This window comes from Salmo salar, chromosome ssa20 (assembly GCF_905237065.1).
Source record: "Salmo salar chromosome ssa20, Ssal_v3.1, whole genome shotgun sequence".
Classification (NCBI taxonomy): domain Eukaryota; kingdom Metazoa; phylum Chordata; class Actinopteri; order Salmoniformes; family Salmonidae; genus Salmo; species Salmo salar.
Window position 1 is genome coordinate 69,238,811 of NC_059461.1, and position 24,799 is coordinate 69,263,609.

General features: G+C 44.4%; 1 protein-coding gene across 3 annotated transcripts in view; it reads right to left on the minus strand.

The window, feature by feature from the left end:
- The window catches only part of LOC106581098 (protein C-ets-1), a 47,690-nt gene extending 24,173 nt beyond the window's left edge, over nt 1-23,517 (minus strand). The window contains exons 1-3 of one of the 3 annotated variants that reach the window (XM_014162824.2): nt 23,396-23,517; nt 22,015-22,109; nt 18,524-18,680 (exon numbers count right to left, since the gene is read on the minus strand). In XM_014162824.2, the coding sequence (XP_014018299.1) occupies nt 18,524-18,680; nt 22,015-22,083 (226 nt within the window). In that variant the 5' untranslated portion in view covers nt 22,084-22,109; nt 23,396-23,517. Of the gene's footprint in view, nt 1-7,602; nt 8,065-18,511; nt 18,681-22,014; nt 22,110-23,395 lie in introns of those variants that run through there. The other 2 variants (XM_045703862.1, XM_014162825.2) reach the window with 2 other exon arrangements.
- Nucleotides 23,518-24,799: the final 1,282 nt, after the last annotated feature.

Consider the following 24,799-nt stretch of genomic DNA (forward strand, 5'->3'; position numbering starts at 1 on the left):
TAACTATTACTACTGTTGACCAGACTTGTAACTACTATTACTGTTGACCAGACCCGTAACTACTACAACTGTTGACCAGACCTGTAAATACTACTATAACTACTACTACTGTTGACCAGACCTGTAACTACTACTACTGATGACCAGACCTGTAACTACTACTACTGTTGACCAGACCTATAGCTACTACTACTGTTGACCAGACCTGTAACTACTACTACTGTTGACCAGACCTGTAACTACTACTACTGTTGACCAGACCTGTATCTACTACTACTGTTGACCAGACCCGTAGCTACTACTACTGTTGACCAGACCTGTAACTACTACTACTGTTGACCAGACCTGTAACTACTCTTCAGTCTGTCTGTCTCTCTTTACAACAAAACACATAGCTCTCAAGGAACACCACTCTGATGCTAACAGAGACTAATGCCCCATAGCTGCTCTTCTCTCTTTCTCTCTCGTCTCTATCTTTGAAATGACATTAGTTTCTGATGTGTAGTAAGTGCATTAACTCCATATTGTTTACCAGTCTTAGTTCTTGCGTGATAACATTAGCTGCCTTTTTCAATTGATCGCTGTCTATGCCTGGTGGAGTGTATTTCTCTTGAAAGCCGGTGGAAATTCCCTGCTTTCTGCAGAAGGGATAAAACTGAGACAAAGCTCTTACTAATGGCTCATGGTCACCATCTATGCTGCTCACGATCATACACTCAATGCTTCAATCATAGAGAAAGAGCAGATGGTTTTATGCGTCTTCAAAATAGAAGTGACGACTGGGTTACAAAATGTCTCACTCTGCAAAACTACATACACAGATTGTGCAATGCCCCAACTCTCTATGAAAAACACCTACAACACATTTCAGCATTTCACAACCCTCCAATCCACCCAAGGCAAGGAACAAGGGATAAAAGCAGGAGAAGTCTGTTCTATGTTGTTTGTGAGTTAACCAGGGCTCTGGTTAGCTGTTAGAGTACATGCTAGAGAGCAGAGCAGGTGGTGTGAGATTAGCGGCATGTAGCAGCTTTCCCTGGCCCCAGCCCTGCTGTAAACACACAGGGGATGCTCTGAGGGAACTGTTTAGGCGTTAAAGCAAACACACAAAATATCTGACAAACAGTTTACCTGCTCGCTTGCATTCTTCTAACAAACCCACCGTGCCTGGCCCCTTTTCAGTCTAAACTGCAACATTCCGTGAGTACAGTTTCCTGACACCATTCTGAAATATGGCGGGAAGCGATACCGACTGAAAGTAGGGGGAATCTGTCATATTAATGGAATATTCATTCATTCAACAGTTCTCTTTGTGACATTCTACGCACACAAACACTATGAGCCATGGATACAATTCTACATCACACAGCTTAATGCACTCTGCACATTCTAAAGCATGGGCGACAGATGGATAGTGGATAAATAAATTCCCTGCAGACCACATTGTTTTCATGTTGCGTACCATACATTCCTCTGGTGTTTTACAATCACTAATGTGTTTCTCACAGCTTTCTTGTGTGCCTTTAGTGTGACCGAAAATGGCTGTGGCCCCCTTAGAAAATGGTTGGAGGTCAAATAGTTGAATTACTCTCTATTTTGGATGGAACAGTGTTGTTTTCGAGTTGAAATTAGTGTTTGTACAACATATCAAACGTCTGGTTACTTTTTTTTACCTCTATCTCAATATAGGTGGTTTTTGATGCAATGCAACACTTCAGAGAGATATAGCTGTGTGTGCTGATCAAATGATGTGTAAGAGATAACAGCAACTCATGGAAAATATGCACGCAAGCGTACAAACCCTTACACTCACTCACACACTCATCCAAATGCAGGTATAGGCAAAACATTGAGTAGATGTGACTCACACTGTCAAAGAATGACTGGACTTAACATTGTGTTCCTCTTGACGTGAGTAAACATGACGCAAGAAATTAGTCTTTCTAAAAGAATGTTGTCATTTACTCACTATTTGTAATTTATTCCTCAGAGGTTCCCATAAAAACACACTGGAGTCTGAGGTCTGAGTGTTGAGGGAGGAGCACGTAGAGAGACCTCTTAATGTGGTTTTATGAGAAACTGCCAGTGGACTGTGTCCCAGCAGCTCTTTAGTGGTGGAAGTGAACGGTGTCAAAGACAAGTTCTCATTAGGATGGGCCCTTGGGACTCCTCCAGATGCCCACAGTAACTGTTATTAGCAACACTCAGTCTGGAGATTGCCAGGCCAGACCTCTCACTACATCCAAAATATGCAGATATGAAGAAAGAGAGAGAAGGAGCCAGGTCGCAGTTGTAAATGAGAACTTGTTCTCAACTGGCCTACCTGGTTAAATAAAGGTGAAATAAATAAATAAAAATGCTAAGGCATCCAGCTGTTACAAACACCCAACTCCCAACCAACCAACCACAGCCTGAGCCCCAACCCCAACCTCTCTTCCTTGGGGTGCCAGAGCAGAGCACATGTGCCTCCGATTTGACTGTGCCTGCATCACTGAGGCCTCTCACTCGACGTGAGAGCGCCACAGAGTCTCACCTACATCATACAGCTCTCCTCCCTCGCCACAGCTTTCCTTATTGTTCTCTGCTAAGGAGAGCAGACCTGCTTGTCAATACCCCTCTGATGTAGTAGGGTTGACATACATTAAAGTGCAGTCTGTGGCTCATGGGACGTTCACTACTAGCCTGATTACAAAAGCAGCCCACATGCTGACTCCAAAAACAGGTGGTCTGCAGAAAACCGAAAATGCATACAAAAGGGAATTAGGAAAATCTGCGCCACTGGCCGTAAGCAAAAGACTGGGCCGTCCTCGGAGGACACCAGATTGATGTCTATACCAGACAAAGCATAGTTTACTCTGGGCAAACAACCTCCCGATGAGGAACTGTAAAACAGCAGTATGGGACAGAAATACATGTAGTGCTTCACACAGGGAATGGTGGGACGTGTGGGAGGTGGTTGGCCACACCTCCAGACATAGCTATGGTTTGGTGAGGCAGCGTGGAGCCCACCAGTTAGCTCTCCCAGTCAGCACAGTAATGTAGAGTAATGGGGAGAGGAAGGGCCTGCGGCGGCAGGAGGCAGCCGGTGGCACGCGGTGGTGTGGCGGGTGCTGTGACTCAGGGATTAGCAGAGACTGACAGATGGCTGGGATGAGACAGACCGACGCCACATCAAGGCCTGAGGTGATGTTAGACTGAGAGATGCTCATGTGGCCCACAGAGGGGATGGAAAAGAGGAAGGAGAGGGGGAGAGGAGGAATGAGAGGGGGGAGGCTGTAAAAAACCTTCAAGCTTGTTACTTCTTCTTTCCTAACTCGTGGACATGCTGTTTCTTTGTTTTGGTTGGCGTCTCGAGAAGGCTTATTGGTGAAGGCTACACTCCAAGAGATGAATCTACTCTGTTTTTGACAAGGTCTAAAGAAATCATCTTTCAAGAAGTTCACATACCGTTATAGGACTTCAAAAAGATTTAGAGTACAAGCAAATACATTTTTCAACCCGATTCCACACATGCCTATGCTTTCAGCACATCTTACAGTATGTGCCACACCTTCAAATGCCTTTCTTGCGCTCTCTCTCCACATATGCTTACTATTTAGCACACTGATGTATCACAAGGTAGCACGCCTACTTTTATATGACTAAGTTCTGAAAGGCTAAATTAATGCGTGTAGTCACAAGAGAGACATCCCGATATTGCCCACGCACGATAACATTTCACAGATTAACAGGGCAGGACTACGGTCAGACAGATGAATGAATGAATGAAGGAGGAGAAGGAGGAGGGAGGAGATACCCATTTAATGATATTATAGGGTGACATCATAGCCCATTCACAGCAGAGACACTGGGTCATTGTGGCCAGTAGTAAAGTATTCCTCTTCATAGACAACCATTCTACCAACAGCCCAGCCTTTGAAACATCTGCCCCACATGAGATGAGTCTGAGGCCCATTCAGGAGACTGGGCATTCAGTGCCCACTGGGCACAACAGCAGCCTGGCATCATGGAGACATTGTTTAGCTAAAAACTGTCTAATTACTATGGGCAAAGCACCAAATACAAGACACCAAAAAGTGCTTTGGATCGAACATCCTGGTTGGCCATTGCTTGATTCGGCAAAGTGAAATGGACTTCAGCATACCTGTTTGTTCTGTTGGGTCCAGCAGCGCCAACCCACATCAGAGGAGGCTGAATCGCCCCACCGCTATTTGCACAGCTGCCAAACGGCCAGGCGGGCTCAAACACGGGCACATTTTGCATTTTACACAGCACTACTGAAGGAGTGCTGACACTGTCAAACCAGCCCTCAGCTGACACATGCTTATTTAAGCCACCCTGCCCAGAAGGAAAACACTCCTCACCATGCCAACAGGCACCAAAATGGGGAGGGACAGTCGGGCGTCAGCCTCTGGCACCTGGCCCGTTGTGGACCCTGGCTGGCTGTATGTGACATGGGTATGTGGTGGCATAGGGGGCCCTGAGTGTAGCCGCCCGGCCCGGTAGTGCAGCATGCCAGTTAAGACAAGCAGCCGCGTCTTAACCGGATAAAAGGGAGACTCGCACCCAGCAGGCCTGCCTGCCACACACATTCCTCTCAGTCAATGAACCCTGACCTGCAGACCTGAAGAACAGAGAGAGAGGGATCCTAGACCATGCAGGGAGGACTCAGTCAGTACAGGAAAGCACATGTCCTTATACACGATACAGAGTGGTAGGAATAGTGTAAGTACAGTACTGTAAAGAAGCCATGAGCTACATTCTTTTGAAATCAGAAAAAGGGGCCCTGTTATTTTGCAATCCAACACCCTCCATCTTCAGAAGGAATCGGACTTATCTTAGCATTCGCAGCTCCACTCCTTAGCTTTATCGTTTTGTTATGGCTACTTGATAAACTGAGTAATCAGCTACTGCACCATGCTCTACATTGGACTGGGCTTACAGTCAAATTGAATTCAATATAGCAGCACTTTATTGCCAAGTATTCACTTGCTTGTAGAAATCTTTCACTTGTATTTCCCAATATATCATTGACGCTACTCATTTCAAATTCCCCAAAAATCTGACTTCTGTGTGGGAATGAAGGATCTACTACGTCAGTACTTATACAGTAACACTCAGGAACCTGCTTTTTGGTATATAAACAGCTTTGTTTGGGATCACCCCTAACCTCCACAGTCTGTAGGCACTTAAAATAAATGATCTCAGTGGGATATAGTGAAAAAAGCTTCAGTAAACTGACACTCACTTCACCTTCACAAAGATAGAAAAATAAACAAGACAATGAGATGTATCCTATTGTCTTGCTGTGTGTGTGTGTGTGTGTGTGTGTGTGTGTGTGTGTGTGTGTGTGTGTGTGTGTGTGTGTGTGTGTGTGTGTGTGTGTGTGTGTGTGTGTGTGTGTGTGTGTGTGTGTGTGTGTGTGTGTGTGTGTGTGCGCACATAGATAGAGAATAACAAAATCCTCTGCCTAGGTATCATCACTCTATAGCTCACTTAACCCTTTCCACCATTCACAAAGATCCTGTCATGTTCTGTCATGCCTACTCAGTATAACTCAGCCATGGGGGAACATCGCAATTTCCTCTTTTGATCAGAAGGAGTAGGAAGGGTTCACTTCATCAGTGGGCCACTGGTCTACTGTCCTATTTACAATGAGAGAAGCTAGCTACACGGAAACGGAGAAGGAGTAGATGTAATGTGTATGTCTGATGTAGAGAGTCTTGGCAGCTACAGCCTGACCCCAGTACACACGGTCGGCAGAGGAAGCTAGCATTGCGAAATGGCTTTGCAAGATAGCGGTATGTTTTGGCAACCCCACTGCAGCTATCAGCAACTTTCTGATATGAGTGCGTTACCATGAGTGTGTGTGTGTGTGTGTGTGTGTGTGTGTGTGTGTGTGTGTGTGTGTGTGTGTGTGTGTGTGTGTGTGTGTGTGTGTGTGTGTGTGTGTGTGTGTGTGTGTGTGTGTGTGTGTGTGTGTGTGTGTGTGTGTACGTGTGTGTGTGTACGTGCGCACGCGAGGTGCTTCACCTCAAGGAGTCATTACACTTTCTTCCTATTTTTCTGCATAACGGGTTACGGAGAAGTGTATGTATCATGTTTCCATGACGTCTCAAGCCTTTGCCACCTTAACAGCTGGCACACTTCTGAAGCCATAAACGTAGAGATTTGAATATTAGCCTAATGTTAGCTATTAAAGCCCAGTCAGCCCTCTCAATGAAGGAAGAAAGAGTGAAATCAACCTGACTCTGAATGTAAAAGAACAGAGTCACTTTGAAGGGAATTAAACCACTGAATTCTAAATACAGACTCAAACACTGTGTTATGTGGGCTTGCACTCCATGACCCAGCCCAGTGCAACCATGACCTGGCCTTACGGGCAACAGGCAGGATATCCAGCCTTCAGGCCTGCACACTCATCAACCCCGTCTGCCTCTGGTTCTCTCTTGAGACTCTGGCTAAACCACTCAGCACGAGGAGGAGAGGAGAGGAGAGGAGAGGGGGAAAGGAGAGGGGTAGTACTGATGACTGGGCACCAGTGGTGGTTTCCCATGCAGACAGCAGCATGCCTGATATGACACGCCCTCCCTGGACTGGGGCTACTCTGGGTGGCCAGGGAGGGAGATGGGACTATGATAGTAGGTGCCCGGCAAGGCAAGATCTACTCAGCATGAAAGAGAAGGCTGACTCTCTAGAGAGGGAACTCATTTGAAAAGGAAAAAAAATACACCAAAGGCACATACTAAAGGCACAAGGCTACTGTACAGCTCCATAAATAATGTGTTCAAATTAACAAACCTTTTATGACTGAGTAGAAGTGTCAACTGTCAAATTAACATCATTTTTTAAACACACAGGAACTTTTCAAACACTAGTAGGCACAATGTCATACTGCTTGCTTTAGTCTCATGTTCTTTGCCATAGTTGAACTAAGTGTTCATATAGGTTAAATAGTTAAATCATGACTCCTCATAAATTAACTCTTCAAATCAAATCAAATTTTGTTGGTCACATACGCCTGTTTTTTTTAATGTATTAAATCATGCCTCCTCATAAATTAACTCTTCATCCATGAAATATGATTGTCAGTCTAATGCAGGGTTCAGCAGCTGCAGCTTTAGCTTACAGTCTAGCCGTGTGACACCGGTATGTTGAGAACATGAGACTGACGATTAAGAAATACAATTATGTAAACGGGGATTCCATTTAGACTAAATTGCATAAGAGTAATAATGTATTTCCCCTTGTCCCTTATTTTATCCAGAACAACTGTCTGGATCCACAAACATTTATCCAAAAAAATGTGTCTTATTCGTTTACACAATAAACAAATTAATGTTTTGCATGCACAACAATTGTGAAGACGCGATAGGACACGGACATATCCCGTTAGGCTAAATGATGGCTTTATCATAGGGAAATACTTATTACCTCCACTGATACATGTTGCACTACATAGGATGGCATTTGCCTTACAAAAGTTGACCCGTGTTTTAAATGCAAGCCGCTATTCGCCACACAACATGAAACATACGGAGAGATCATAGGCAACTGTAATTACAATGTTATATGTCAAAATACAAAAGTTGCTTTACTCACCGTCCATTCTTTCAGACTTTATGATGGTTAATGTCGGTTTCATATCGACAGCTGCCGTCATGATCATCAGATCAATTTGTTCGATAACGGGATGATAAATTTTGTCTCTCTCTCTCTAACACAATAATTCCGTGATAATTTATTAAAAATTGCTTTCTTCCCTTGCCGTCCAATAAAGTTTTGATTTACTCAAAAACAATATTGCGTTTTTCCTGTCCTCCCGCTTCAATTTATCTCCACCAAAATGTATCCAGTAGGCTACAAACTTCTCTTTCAATCGCTCTCTGTCCGCTACACTCTCTCTCTCTCTCTCTCTCTCTCTCTCTCTCTCTCTCTCTGTGTCGCTCTCTGTCGCTCTCTCTCTCTCTCTCTCTCTCTCTCTCTCACACTCACTCATTCCCTCCCTCTATCTATCTCCGTCAGGGCGTTTCTGTCGCTCTGACTGAGCAGTACGAAAGAGGTTGTGTTGTTCCCTCCGTGGAGCCTAAATGTACCACCGGCATCTGAAGGGGTGGCGTTTCTACCGCCAGTGGTCAAACTCGTTTTGCATGGCCCGGTTCCCCGGGTAAGCAGAGTTCTCATTTTACACCATTCCATTGGCCTTTAAGTGAAATCCCCAACATACCGGAGCATCGGGCCATGCAAACGAACTCCACCAGTGATTCACAATTCAATTACATTCTTGCCTGCTGTCTTTCTATGAGAATCAATCATCCGCATGTTCCCGCAAATTAGTCCAATTCGGAGGCTGATAGTAGGCTATTTTGGACAGCTGATTAGTTAGGCTATTTCTTGTATTAAGAGATTAATTTTGTTTACAGATTTTACACACACAACAATAGGCCCACAGAAGTTCATCCATGTTCTATAACCCTAATGTCAAAGACTCCCCCATAAGGCAACTTTACTGAAACATAAGAAGGTCTTCAATTACAATGTTGAACAAATTACATAATTATCCAGATAGAGATATTATCCAGATACCTAATACAGTGAGTCAATAACCCTATACAATTCCCATTGTTTCTGAAACGTCTCACTGTCACCCTAAGGCACAAGTTAAAAGAAAGGTGAGGGAGGGTTACTTAGCGTCTGATAGACAAGTATACAGACCAGTATAGTGCCTTCAGAAAGTATGCAGACCCCTTGACTTTTTCCACATTTTGTTACGTTACATCCTTATTCTAAAATTGATTAAATAAATAAAAATCCTCAGCAATCTACACACAATACGCCGTAATGACAAAGCGAAAACAGGTTTTTCAAAATGTTTGCAAATGTATAAAAAGTAAAAACAGGAATACCTTATTTACATAAGTATTCAGACCCTTTGCTATGAGACTCGAAATTGAGCTCACATGCATCCTGTTTCCATTGATCATCCTTGAGATGTTTCTCCAACTTCATTGGGGTCCACCTGTGGTAAATTCAATTGATTGGATATGATTTGGAAAGGCACACACTTGTCTATGTAAGTTCCCACCGTTGACAGTGCATGTCAGAGCAAAAACCAAGCCATGAGGTCAAACACATTGTCTGTTGAGCTCCAAGACAGGATTGTGTTGAGGCACAGATCTGGGGAAGGGTTTTGAAGATCCCCAAGAACAGAGTGGCCTCCATCATTCTTAAATGGAAGAAGTTTGGAACCACCAAGACTGTCCCTAGAGCTAGCTGCCCGGCCAAACTGAGCAATCAGGGGAGAAGGGCCTTGGACAGGGATTTGACCAAGAACCCGATGGTCATTCTGACAGAGCTCTAGAGTTCCTCTGTGGAGATGGGAGAACTTTCCAGAAGGAAAACCATCTCTGCAACACTCCACCAATAAGGCCTTTATGGTAGAGTGGCCAGATGGAAGCCACTCCTCAGTAAAAGGTACATGACAGCCTGCTTGCAGTTTGCCAAAAGGCACCTAAAGACTCTCAGACCATGAGAAACAAGATTCTCTGGTCTGACTAACCCAAAATGTAACTCTTTGGCTGGAATGCCAAGCGACACATCTGGAGTAAACCTGGCACCATCCCTACGGTGAAGCATGGTGTTGCCAGAACCCTGCTGTGGGGATGTTTTTCAGCAGCAGGGACTGGGAGACTAGTCAGGATCGAGGAAAGATGAACGGAGCAAAGTACAGAGAGACCCTTGATGAAAACCTGCTCCAGAGCGCTCAGGACCTCAGACTGGGGCGAAGGTTCACCTTCCAACAGGACAACAACCCTTAGCACACAGTCAAGACAACGCAGGAGTGGCTTCGGGACAAGTCTCTGAATGTCCTTGAGTGGCCCAGCCAGAGCGTGGACTTGAACCCGATCGGATATCTCTGGAGAGACCTGAAAATAGCTGTGCAGCAAAGCTCTCCATCCAACCTGACAAAGCTTGAGAGAATCTGCAGAGACGAATGGGTTAAACTCCCTAAGTACTGTACAGGTGTGCCAAGCTTTTACCGTCATACCCAAGAAGACTCGATGCTGTAATCGCTGCCAAAGGTGCTTCAACAAAGTACTGAGTAAAGGGTCTGAATACTTGTGTAAATGTGATATTTCAGTTTTTTTCTTTAATATAAATGAGCAAACATTTCTAAAAACCTGTTTTTGCTTTGTCATTATGGGGTATTGTGTGTAGATTGATGAGGGAAAAAAACGATTGAATCAATTTTAAAATAAGGCTGTAACTTAACAAAATGTGGAAAAATTCAAGGGGTCTGAATACTTTCTGAAGGCACTGTACCAAGCATTTCAGGCTAAGGTGACCATCTGTGTCCAACTCCAAGGGTCCAAGCGTCCTCATAAACACCTCAGAGTATTTCCTATTCACCTTGTACTGATCAATAAAAACCTAGCCTGTCTTTTTACAGAACTGCCTCTTAGGCTTTTGAAAAGGGATGACGTCTTGGAAGAATGCACAGGATTTGATGCTGCTGAAACTTGAAACATATCCAAAATCAATCAGTGGCAGTGGCGACCCGTCATTCAGGGCAGGTGGGGCAGAGCCTATTTTGCCCTCCCCCCGCCACAAAATATATATATTATTTAAAAAATGTTGTCCCTGTTTTGCATGTTATTTTGGCACTAATATGCGTCACATATCAGTTTGCAAACAATATAAAAATGTTTTATCATTGAGTTAATAAAGCATCCATACAAACAGGTGTTTCAGCCTAGCTCAGTGCTTCCTGTGGTGATTGGGCAGCCAGCAGAACATATGGAGCATAGGGGTTGGTAATATTCTGTAGTTGCACCTGTGATTGGCTTAGTGTTCTATCACTCATTGGGACACTACACCACCGCAAAATCTATGGGGAGAGCTTGAAAATGTAAGCCCCTTGGGTGCTGCTATGGCAGGGTTACATTAGAAGTGCCCATCCAAGAAGGCTCATGGTCATTGGCCACATATAAAATTATGTCAAATCACGTTTTATCTACCGTAGCTTTGATTGGACTGATTATGTCAACATCATACTTTCAAAATCTTAGCTAGCAAGCTAACACTGGCAATTTTTTTTTAATCCTTGTCATATGAAGAGAAATTATACATAAAACGTATTGGTGCTCATCGGCTATTGGACATAAACATTACACAAGTTTGAAATTGCAACAATGAGTGGTTTGGAAGGAATCAATGGCTAACTGCAAGCATTGCAAAGAAATCACTAGCCTGCTATTCAGTGGAGTGGGTGCGTGGTCCAAGTCTGGGTTTAGGGGTCTTTTTCCCAAGCTTGAAAGGATAAACATTCAACATTGGCCAAGTTGTCAATCCAGCATGACTTATGCTGCGTTCAAAACAACTGGAAACTTGGAACCGGGAACTCTCATACTTCAGTGAGTTCAAGACAACTGGGAACTCTGAAAAAAAAGAGCATCCAACTCAGAATTCTAAGTCGGGATTCTCGGGCCTCTTTCTAGCGCTTCGACCTGAAGATCACTGACGTCATGATTCAACCTTGTTTTTTTTCCGAGTTCCCAGTTGTCTTGAAAACCCCATAAATCCAGAGAATGCCAGACTTTCATTATGAAGTTTGATGACAAAATAAGCCTACGAAGGGCCGCCGCACCACCTTCCTGTTCAAGTGAGCACAGCACAACAAGGCTGAATGAACAGTTTCACTGCCAGACAAGGCTCTGCTAATATCCAGGTGTAGCAGTGGTAAGGTGTTGGGACTGCTGTTGGGACTCTGCTGTTGGGACAGCTTTATGTAGGCCCCAACAGTTTGTGGGCACCGTTTGTCACCGTTATAGTGCAATTCATGTATTGTTTAGTGTTGTGTTGTGTAGTGGATTTCCTGGCATGTATAAAAACATTATTTGGGGGGAGTTTGCCCCACCAAGATATAAATGCTAAAATCGCCACTGCTCAGTGGACACAAAGAATTCAAAATAAATGGATCTATTGGCTCTTTATCGACACAAATCAAATTGGGGCCCCTGTCATCATGGCCATCACAGCTAATTTGATTTGTAAGGGTTACTGTTTTATCTATAAGCTACTTTTTATGTGTTAGTCAGTTTTTTAGGCTACTCCGATGAGGGACAAGCAGCGTGTTATTTCAGAAATTGAATCAAGATTTAGTTCTGCCTCTTGTAGGAAAATGACTGAATATATGAGCAAGAGTGAAAGAGTGCTGGTGCTCCACTTGGAACAAAGACAACCATATGGAAATTACCTGCCATGGCAACAGATTGTCATTGCAATTGTCACATGCAGGTTTCTTTGCTTCTTTAGTGGAACCTAGCGATGTTGACAACAGTAAGATGGTCTGTCCAAGACAATATTACTGGTAGAAGTAGACAGCTAAAGTACAATCATTTCATTGTTTTACAGCTGTGTAATTAATTCCTCAAACAAACAATACAGTGACATTGGATTTAGCAAGTGTATCAGCATCCAATCTACACAGGTCTGCATACACAAAATAACATGGTTAGCTAGATAAGTCAATATGGTCCATCCTAATATGCAGGGCAACATGATTATGCATGTACGTAGCTACAGTATACCTCCAAATGGGATTGGGAGGTAGGGGAGCCAGGGGTATTGATCATGTATGGATTTTTAAATAGAAATCTTTCACCGTCTCCATTAGCGAACCTGGATAATGTTTCACTTGACAGATCAGCCGTAGTGGAAATGCCAGGCAGAGATGTCGTGTGGCCTCTGCGGTCTCACTGCTCCTCACAAGGGGCCATCAAGAGGGTGGGAGGGGTACCTTTCAATTCATTTCAGTCAGTCAGTCAGTCACTCTCCTCTCTCTCCCTCTCACTGCCCCTCTTTGTTTTGGCTTAATGAGCTCCTTGTATCTACTCTTAAAAGGACAGCCCAGATCCTTTGTGCCTGAGGACAACCATTAAGACTAATAGCGTTGCTGACTAATATCTGGACTGGAGCTAGCAGAGTGGCCTTTTCAATGGGGGTGCGTTATGTCCCCTCTCGCTCCCTTATATGTATCATCCATGTGTTAATGGTGAACATTTAAAGTGGGTATTAATCTATCTATGTACTTAATATATTAGCTTGAAACTTACTAAGTTCTGCAAATAGGTCAAGTTGAATATAAACTTCTGTTTAATGATTTGAGAGCTCCACAGACACATATAAGTGCAGGTAGACTGATGTACCCATTTTGTACTTGGTTGATACACTCTAGTTTTCATTCAGTATTATCTTTCTGACCTGCTAAACTCATTTCCATGAGCGTTACAACAGAGTGAATAAGAGCTGGGTCTCCCTTTACTAAAACACTTCAAAGACAGAATCTGAGAGGAAATATTAAAATAAATAAAACACTATCATTACAAAAGCCAGGTACAGATGTAGGATCTTAATTTCCAGGAGTGAAATTCAGGAAATGTACAACTTGTAGTGCATTTGAGGTTTAAAAAGGCTTCTGAAGTTTGAAATTTACGAAAAATGTATCAACCCCAACAAAAATGTCCATTAATTGTAATCCACATAATCATTCACATTTCCTGTTGCTGCAGGATTATTTTCCTCCTGTAGCAAACGGCCTCCAATGAAGATCCTACATTTGTAAGAACTAGGGCTATTGTTATTTACCCAAACATGCAGTTTCCTGGATACTACCACGCCAGGTAGCCTAGTGATTAGAGTGTTGGGCCAGTCATTGAAAGGTTGCTGGATTGAATCCAAGGTAAAAATCTGTTGTTCTGCCCTTGAGCAAGGCAGTTAACCCACTGTTCCCTGGGTGCTGTGGATATTGATTGAGGCAGCCCCCAGCACCTCTCTGATTCAGAGGGGTTGGGTTAAATGCAGAAGACATATTTCAGTTGTACCACTGACTAGGTTTCCCTTTCCCAAATACGTTAGTCACTGGTCATTGTACTGTAATGTATACATTGTACAGTTACAGGAAGAATGGATATGGGAATGAAAACATCTGTACATGTCATTGTACGTGTAAGTGACAGCCCTCCCATGAGACTGAGCAGCACCACCATCATCTCCCACTGATCAGGCAACATGTGCACTTGGGTTTCAATGTCTAGCTTCTTTACCTGGCAAATGCTGTTGCCATGGTTTTGACAGTTAGGGGTTCATGCAATAGCATTGCAGTTTAGCAGCTATAGCTAAAGCAAAGCTGCTCCTCAGGCACATCTGTTATGGCTGCCTGCTTCTCCTTAATCCAGACATATAACTGGTGCACCTGCTGCTGCCAGGGGTTAATTGACAGCTAGCTAGCTGAAAGGACCTACTGCTGCTGCCAGGGGTTAACTGACAGTTAGCTAGCTGAAAGGCCCTGCTGCTGCTACCAGGGGTTAACTGACACACACACACACACACACACACACACACACACACACACACACACACACACACACACACACACACACACACACACACACACACACACACACACACACACACACACAGCACACCACACATACACTCACACACACTAACGAGACAGTGGGATCCTTGTGGGCCCTGGTCTCTTAGCCGTCTGGGGATGCCATAAGCTGGATGCAGTTCTGCTGAGATCATAGGCCTCGAGTAGGGACAGGACCACAGACTGTGTGCGTGTGTGCGTGTGTACGTGTGCGTGTGGGCCTGTGTGTGTGTGTGTGTGTGTGTGTGTGTGTGTGTGTGTGTGTGTGTGTGTGTGTGTGTGTGTGTGTGTGTGTGTGTGTGTGTGTGTGTGTGTGTGTGTGTGTGTGTGTGTGTGTGTGTGTGTGTGAGAGAATGTGCGCGACTGTGTGTGTGTTTGAGTGAGTATGCTGGGGGTGGTTCTGGGCCTCCCTCAGCTCTTTCTGAACAATTGCCTTCGCTAAAAAGGACGTCTCTTCCTCCATTAGCGCCACCACGTGCCCCCCATCACTCCATTGTGCAAATAATTCAATTACCCCCCCCTCCCCCGGAGTCTCTGAGCCTCTCAGGTCTCCCTCCTTCTTTCCATCCCTCCATCCTTCTCTTTCACAGAAAGAGAGAGAGCTCACTGATGAAGCTCCACCACCCCCCGCAGCTAAAGGAAAACCCCTCGTATCCCCAGTTAGACTACAGCCTGTTAATTAGAAGCTGGTCTGCATTACAATATAGTGTTAACATCACTAGATGGATTCATTGGTTGACTATTAAAGCTCACACTATACCAAATGTGATATGATTATGATACCATTATGATAATAACAATATACTCATTACCCGTTATCTACACTGACACATTGTTCAGTCCTGACACACTCATAAGGGTATAATGACAGTAGGTATTACTAAGCCACATAATAGCAGTTTTACAATAGAGGTCTTTTCTTGGATCATACCCACATGTTCCACCTTTCCGATGAGCTGGCATTAGTGGCATCACCTCTTCCCATGATGGTACTGTATGTCCTTGAAGACTGAATGTTCTGTATATGTGGTCACTCGTTAGTCACCGTAGAGGAACTGACCCCACTTACCCTTACCAGAACTGGTCTATGCAGCTATGTACAGAGGCTCTCTAGGGAACAATTTTTACATATGCCTAATGGCTGTGCCATTCCCGACCCAATGCCAGCTTATCAGCTATCACTACAAACAAAGCCAATGTCACTACTACAACCACTCACAAAAACATAGCCTAGCGAAGTGGGGCTGCGCTGCGACCCTCTGCTTCAGAGTTGTCTCTCTTTTTTCCCCTCATTTTGTTTTATTGTTGGGGGAAGTGTGCTTCGGCCTGATTAGCATCGCTGTTTCCTCCTTTCCCATAACCTCCAGACCCCCGCAGGCTGCTTGTTTACTCTTAGAAAAAATAAATAGGCCTGCGCCCGTGAGGACGTGCCCCTCATCAGAGGCGAAGACGCCCACCCCCCTGTCCCCAATCTCTCCCCCCTCCCCTCCTTTACTCCTTTACTCTCCTCCTCCCTCCCTCCCTCCAACCCAACCCCCCAGCCCTGGCCCTGTGACCATCCCCCCTCCCTACTATCCAGCTGTTAAATCACGTAAAATAAAACCCAGACCAATGGTCCCTGGGTTCCATGTCACAGCTGTGTTCTAAATGGGAGTGGATGTTTGAATGTACAGTGAGATCCTGAGTGCCTGGGAGTGGATGTGTGTGGAAGTGGGCTTTTTACTGAATGGGAGGATACAGTAATACAATACATGCCAGAGAACTGGTGTGAATTTAATGAATGACTATGTGGGGTGTGAGCGACTACCGGAAGTAAAGTGTGTGTGTATGTGTGTTTCTGGGTTTCAGTGAGACTGTGCAGCACACACATCATGAATCTCTAAGTGGGTGTTTATGATCAGACCCAGCGGTGTGAGAGTGTCTAGGTTTCTGTGAGTGGAGAAGAGAGGAGTGGAGAAGAGAAGAGTGGAGCAGAGAGGACTGGAAAGGAGATGAGTGGAAAAGAGAGGAAAGTGAGAGGGGGGTTATTGTAAACAGTGCCATGGTATGGCGGACGTCTGGAAGCTCTGTGTGACAGTGGGCTCAGGGCCAAACATGCAAAGGCCCTTTAACATACAACATCCCTTCACCACATCAGCTCTCAGGTCTCTCTCACAGTTACTGTAGCAACAAGCTATAAATCCAAGTGATGTAAACTAAAAGGGTGTTACAGTACTGTGTTAGGAGCTCAGTCTTTCAAACTTTAAGTTGTGGTCCTCTATAAAAAGTAGAGAACATTTTCATTACCGGCCCCAGTACTCAGTGCACCTGTGCTGATATTATAGCTGTCATTTCTATGAAAGAGAACCAGGGCAGTTTCTATTGGCCGTATACATAGTGAAACACAAAGAGGTTCTTCACAAGTTGTATACTGTATTGGACATTCTAGGTGGATACTGACACACAGGCAGTCATTTTCCATAATGTTAGTGTGACTCAACAGCAGTTGAGGTGGTATCTGTGTTTAATTGCATTGGTTCCACGAAAGGAAACATGTAATAGCTGGCAAAATATTCAATAGCAGAAATATGTTGCCAATTAATTGTGCGCAGTGACTTGGGCTGTAAAATATGAAAGGGAAGCACACGCAAATGTGTTCAAAGCTAAGCAAGGTGTAAGAGTGGTCTCAGGCCAAACTTACACACACGGTAAAGCATGGCTTCAGGAAAGGAAGAGCACGTTTGCTGGTGGCACAGACAGCCAAAGAAGACTTCTTCACTTCTATCCTTACTATATAGTTGGTTTTCTCAACAGGTTATTGAGATGACCTCGAACGACTGTGGTTAAGAAACATATAGGTCAGATCAACGGTTTTAGGAAGTGGAGTATGTCAAGGGTTACTGGTTAGGAGGTTTCAGCTCCATACACTGTGAGGCTACACTTCAATGACAGCAACAACATGTATTTGACACTCTGTGGGGTCACCAAATTACTCTAATTGCATCTACAGGTGGTTGCATTGCGCGGACGAATGAACGGCAGTGGTTTGCTTGATCACCATCATGAGGGAGAGGGGATCAACTGGAGGTCGTTTTTTTCCATGTGATAATGTTTATGTCAACGGTTTAGCGCTGGAACCACTGGAGGCTCCAAAGGAGTGTGTCTCCAGCAACAAACATCAGCAAATCCCATCAGATCCAGCCCCGACCTTATCCCCCGGGGGGAACCAGAGGCTTGGGAAAAAGACGGCTGTCCTTTTGTCCTCCTTTCCCCTGTGCCCCTGCATCCAGCCTGGGAGGAGACGGAAGAAAGCTGGTGCCTGGCCTAAGCACCACCCCCCAATCCCCCATGGCGTGTGTCCCAGTCCCCTGAATAAATCACTCTTAAGAAAGAGGGAGGCCAGAGTCAAACAGAGGCAATGCACTGGGAGGAATGTTCCAGTTTAAAATAAACGGCAGAAAAAAACAGAGTGCAGGCAGAAAAATGCGGGGCATGTGGAGGTCCCCAGAGGAGGAGAGGAGGAGGCATCTGGTAAAGGCATCGGCCCTGGGGTCAACGTCACCATGGTCCCCAGGGAGGAGGAGACCCACAGGGGGCCCCGGGGCTGCTCAGCCGGCCGCTCTGTATGCAGCACTCTGGAGCAAGACGGACTGCCTGGACTGGTGTGTGTGTGTGTGTGTGTGTGTGTGTGTGTGTGTGTGTGTGTGTGTGTGTGTGTGTGTGTGTGTGTGTGTGTGTGTGTGTGTGTGTGTGTGTGTGTGTGTGTGTGTGTGTGTGTATCCATGTAAGATGTGGGGATGAGGTGTGTGTGTGCCTGTATGTGTGTCACAGTTCATTTGCCACACCTCTCCACTCAAAGTAATTTGTTTGCAGTGAACACTTAATCTACAATGAACAATCTCTTTCACCCCCAATCTCAGTTCCATTTTACCCCAATCTAGTTTCCGTTTATATGAGGCAATCCATGTGTTCCTTTGAGAAATTTAAAAGGCAGATTTCACTTTGCTTGCTTAATTCACTGTATTAAGTACAGTGACCTGAACGAACAGGCAAACAACTGTGTTCTGTAGGATTTGTTCTTAGTCAGAGGCTTACTTTGGCTCCTACCTGTGGGTACGAGGTCATGTCCATTGGGGACCTCCTGCAGGGTGATGTCCTGGGGGTAAAGGGTTCTGGATGGGGGGTAGTGCTGCTGCTGCTGGGGGTGAACCACCATGCCAGGGAGCTGGGTCAGTGGTCCCATAGCCACTCCTCCACTCTGCCTCTGTAAAGGCAACACAAAACAGGGGGTTAACTAACTGAGCCTGGAAATGGTCTAGGGCTGGGCAATATGGCCCAAAATATTATATCACAATATGTTTCTTATTTTTGACAGCATGGTGGTATTTTATGTTTCTGAATAATGTTTTAAATGTTTTATGAGTAGTACATGACCTTAGGATGGCAACAAATTAATTCTAAGTAGTTTTAATGGGCTTTCTCCATTATGATAGTTTTATACTCAACCAAACTAGGACAAACCTGACAATGAAGTAGTCCAATTTGTAGAACTTTTCATTTATTTAACAATGTATTAAATTACCTTTATACCGTAATTTCCGGACTATTAAGCGCACCTGAATATAAGCCGCACCCACTGAATTTTAAAAAAAGTATTATTTTGAACATAAATAAGCCGCACTTGTCTATAAGCCGCAGGTGCCTACCGGTACATTGAAACAAATTAACTTTACACAGGCTTTAACGAAACACGGCTTGTAACAAAAATAAATAGGCTTTAACGAAACACTGCTTGTAACAAAAATAAATAGGCTTTAACGAAACACGGCTTGTAACAAAAAAAAAATAATTAACAGTAAGCTTTAGTTGTCTTTTTGCACTGAGTCAATTCCTCACGCTGCTGTTTCCAACGTCTTATCATCTACTCATTAAGACCAAGCTCCCGTGCAGCAGCTCTATTTCCTTTTCCAACAGCCAGATCAATCGTCTTCAACTTGAAAGCTGCATCATATGCATTTCTCCGTGTCTTTGCCATGATGAGGTTGACAAAATGACTACCGTAATCAGAATGATGGGAAGTTTGAGAGCGCTCGATTTAATCTAAACTGTAAACAAAAAAGTTGTTTGACCTTAACCCGTTTGGCAATTTCATTGGTCTAATGAAAGCTTCGTGCCGCCAAAAAACTGAGCATGTCACAGATTGTGTTTTTTTGGAGAAAAAAAATTTGAAAGCGGGAAAAATCCATATATTAGCCGCATCATTGTTTAAGCCGCGAGGTTCAAAGCTGGGAAAAAAGTTGCGGCTTATAGTCCGGAATTTACGGTATTTAGTACTTTTAAAAATCCATACCGGTATGTGGATCCATACCTTAAAAGATGATATATCACCCAACCCTAACCTGGTTCCTACTGCACAGCAACAGCAAGGCACAGATGCAGTATATCTTAACCTCACATTTTGTTTACTTTCAAACTGTGTTTGCTTACTGTACATGTGAGTAAAAGGTTTACTGAGTTACTGTAAGAACATCAATGAGCTCGATTGTAAGGGGGAAGAGACCAAGCTAGAGTTTAAAAAAAATACTATTTTGGAGTGGAGATGGTTTTGTTTTATGCTTTCAGTACAGATAAAACAAAGGCTAAATTTGATTCAATAGGTTTATCTTTGTTTCAATCTGTTGTCCCCTCAGATTGGACTGAGGGGAAGTCCAAAGTGAATGAGTAGTTGGGAGGAGGACCATATAGGAAAACTGTACGTATGTGGATACAAGAAATAGCAGGAGAGTAGATAACGGGTCAGGACTATTCTGAGAACATTTTCCATTGACTCAAAATCGCACTAAGCAAGCACATGGAACATGATGCAGTTCTGATGCACTACTTCAAGAAATGGGTGATCATACTCTGGTGACCCTCTGAAAGTGATATCTGATGCATACCTGACAGGGATGTGATCACCAGTAGCAAGAAGCATAGGAGCCTCTACAGTAGCAGTTTCCATCTATCAGCTCTATCAGCTCACCATAGGGACAATAGTGGTGGATCCTGTAACCTCGCCACTTAACTGACTACCGGCTGGTCGGTCTTCACAACAGGCATGGCTAGGAGTAGAGACCTCAGATCAGGGTACCTGAATGACTGCCCATCTGATAAGGACTCTTGTTAAAGCGATGCCGGGTTTATCAGTAGGCTGTCAGCTTTACAGCCAGCTACTAGTGAGAGGGGACTGTGGAGTCTAATCTAGTGAAGTCTCTAGGGGGTACGTGGGCCGATGACGGCACTATCAGTCCAGTCTGGCAGGGAGAGGGGAGTGATAGCCAGGGGAAGAGGGCAGTCGTATCGGCACTGTTAAGCACAGGAGGTTGGTAGCACCTTAATTGGGGAGGACGGGCTCATGGTAATGGCTGGAGCGGAATAAGTGGAATGGTATCAAATACATCAACCACCAAAGTGATATTGGAGGACCAGCAAAAGTAGGTTGCCATGAGTCCTCCATCCCTTGTGTGGATGAACCTTTGAGGCCACACATCTGATATGTGAAAGTATGAGAGTCAGGGGCAATTCAACTACAGCCTCTTCCACAGTCTCATTTTACAGGACATGGTCACAAAACATGGAAACCTTGGCCATTTCTTTCACATAAACAACATCTTTGCATCCAGAATAACATGGAAAATCACAAAGGCAGAGGGCGGGGAAATCAGAGGACCTTTCTCTACTAATACATGTAAAATCATAGGAAAAGCTGTGGCAGCCTAGGTTCACCTTTTGACCACGTCAGCCTCGGGTACAGTAATCTAAATTTCAAAGGCATGCAGAACCACCTGAGCCAATTAGGGGCGAGGGAGCTTTATCCCTCTATGTTTTGTACCAGAGCCAGGTTGGGTTGATATTTGCATGTGACCTCGTCCTCTTTGTCTAACAGGGCTGCATTCTGCATACAAATGGGAACATTTCTGCCAGCGCTTCCCGGCCTTCACCTTTCAGAGCTCACCTGACAGGAATCCCAATGTCCCTGATTCCTGTGATCTGACAGGCTGTATTCATATGGTCCTTTCATTTGGATGGTGTTAAAAAGACTGTGTTTACAAATAGCCTAAATAACCTGCTCTATGGCACATCAAGAAGGTATTACATGGTAAAGTGTTTTTCTGTGAGGGTGCTCTGCATGACTCCAAATAGACTCAGTGATGGTTGGGCCCCCACGTCAAAGTATTTACTGCCGATATGGTTAGGAGGTAATAATTGTTTTGCAGAGCAGAGTTGATTGAAACTATTGGTTTCAGACCTTGGTCTTCGTTGTCCATCTCTTATTCCAATGCAGCCTCCCAAGACAATGTCTACCTTACATTCACCTCTGGTCCATAGTGGTCTACAATGAAGAACTGATAGCAGCATTTTTTTAACAACAAATAAAGTGCTGATTTTTTATAGTAAACTTAACAACGCTCCAGTGTTGCAGTAGGTTGATGGAATCCAGAGGTGCATTGCTAACACACACTTGCATACTCCTCCTACACCGTGGCATGTGGTTGGTAGCTAGCTAGCCCGTCCACAGGCTGTAACAGGAGTGTGATTTATGGTGGTCGGAGTCTTACCATCGCGCCCAGATGGTCACAGGGGTGAAGGGTCGAGTAGGAGGAAACTGGATCCATGTAGTAACTCATCCTGGGGTCTGGATGGAGCAGCAGGCCTGTGGAAGGGATCAGCATACAAACAACCGAGGCGGAGCCCCTATCAATCACACACTGTTTACACTGTGTGACTACAATAAGCTGTCACCACAGTTCTACATAGAGTGGCACCACCCCAAACTGCCCTGTGTAACATCTAATGCAGACATCCAAAACAACATTGTGATAATTCTTCCTTTTTGCAATGTTGACTTTAAATTACATAATCACTTGATGCAAATGGGTTTAGAAATAGAGGATCTTTAATGAATAACAACTTGATCATTTCCTCCTCTTTGCATGGGAAAAAACAAACAAAAAAAAACAATTTGCATGGACAACAATGCAATAACAGATACTAAATTCTAGCCTACAACATCCCAGTCAAGATTATAATGAATTCAGTTGCTAGTGTGTCTCCATATTTGGACATTTATATGAGGCAGCTTTTTCAATATTCAGGGCTGAACATGTTAAGTCACACTATCTCCAGCGGTGATAGATAATTCTTGGCCTGATTTCCCCCCCCCTTTTCCCCCCCCCCCCCCCCTTCTTACCTCCTCCTCCTCCTCTGTCCCTCCCTCCCACTCTCCTTCCTTCCCTCCCACTCACTTTGGGCATCTCATTATCATGTGTTTACTAGTAGAAACATCAACAGACGGGGAACAGGAACCCAGCTGAGAGGAGAGCTGACAAGACAACGTGGGTGGGGACCAGTAGCCTCGAATGTATGCCTTATATAGCACACATCACAAATACTTTATCATTGTCAAGTGATAACTGTTGTAATTGACTACAATAGAAAAATATGTATCATAAATATATGCAGCCAAAGTCACAAAATTACATTAGGACACCAATAGTTTGCATTCAATGCAAGATTTATTGTGAGGTAAAACATTTTATATAAACATATTTTCCAAATGACTGGGTCAATGGCCAATGGCACAGCAGAGAATCCAAACAGAGACGCACGTGATATGCTATTGCATATCAATGCAGATATACCACAAATATTATTAAGCTGTAATTAACATTTTTTTCAACTATTAACTATTCAACTATTTTGATGTACGTTTGATCAAATAAACGCGGTCTTCTCCGTTTAATTCAAAATGCACCAGATTGCACGGTTCATTCACGCTTCAACAGCATTCCTCACGGGAAACGCGACTGCACTTCAAAGCGAGCTTTACAACCCGACACATCACACTCCTGTTGTTTCTCCTATTTATATGTAAACAACATTATTATCTACCAACATATATCTACTGGATTTGTAAAATTGGTAAGAGTATAAACTTACGGTGTTGTGAGTGAAACTTTCTGCAGGTTTGTTGAGTGGTACGCTCTGTAGGCTAGTTGGCTGTGACAGTTCAGCGGTAGACAGACTCAATGCACTGATGCTGTACCTGGGCTTATAGTGAGTCCAAGGAGGAAGGAATATGCACTTGCCGGATTTAAGTCCCACCCTCGAATCATACCGAGACCCACTCAAATTCCCTTCGGGGTTTTCAACACAATCGCTGAGTAACCGAACTGTTGTTATCCAAATAGAAAAACGTGTTATTGTTTACTGACACATCTGGGTTTTCACCATCAGTCCTATGCAGGTTTGATAATCATATAGACTTTTTTCAGTGTCATCTTGAATTCTTACTATCAAGCCAATGATATGGTCATCTCATCTCGTTTTTCAGGTGTAGTTGGAACTTGGTGACAATGAATAGGCTTCCTGGGTGGCCTGGAAAAAGTCCCCAATTATGTGCACACAGGCCACACAGTATCACATCAGTGAAGTGTCAGGAAAGGGTGAGACCTAGGGAGTGGTCAGTCAGTTGTTAGGACATACAGGCCAAGAGCCCTTTCTATCCTGCCTGGTGTCAGAAGGCATGTGCTCATCAACAGTGTGCCACCACCAAGGTGTCTCAAACAGCACATGTAGCTGCGGCTCATTGCTGCCTCCGGGTCTATAAAGGATACCCTTGAGAGGTATCTGGTGCCTGAATATTTGTCATCTATTTGCCCCTCCACAGCTCTCTAGTGGCTGGTGCCTCATCGCCATTCAGCCCCATCCCAGGCCATGCGTGTGTGACGCTGATTAGAGCCCTGACGGAAACCTCAGCCAGTCATCTACGAAATGAGAAGAGGTGATTCCACACGCCGGGAAGTCTACAAGCCCTCTGTATCTGATAGGGTGCTGTGATACACAGGAAACAACATGATATGTATCTATTCATTTGGTTATTAACTGCACTATAAGTATTCTTCTATCTGTAAAAAAGCATTCTACTGGAAAACATGATGGTGAAATGCGAAAAGCAGGGATTTATCAGCTCAACACTTGCGACTCATCTGAAACACCTTGTGACTCTGTGATGTTCTCCTGACCCTGGTAGAACATTTGTTTGAATGATAAAGTGCCAAGCCCCTGGCAGAGGCTGCCTCTTTAAAGTACATCTTGTTCAAGTCCAAGGTGAAAGGCGTGAACGAGTGCTGTAGACGAGGAGCCCAGTGGCAAGCTGGGCTGGGGCGCGTGGCCTGCGCTTTCTCAGCATCCCGTTTGAAGCCCTGACGTGGGCCCCTCGCCCCCGGGCCCCCCTGTTCTCCCTTGGCCCCCTCAGGGCACAGATGGGCAACACGTCGGGGGCAAAAGGGGAGGGGATGAGTTATTGCCATGCGAAAAGAGGAGATCGGGCTCGCCCCTCTG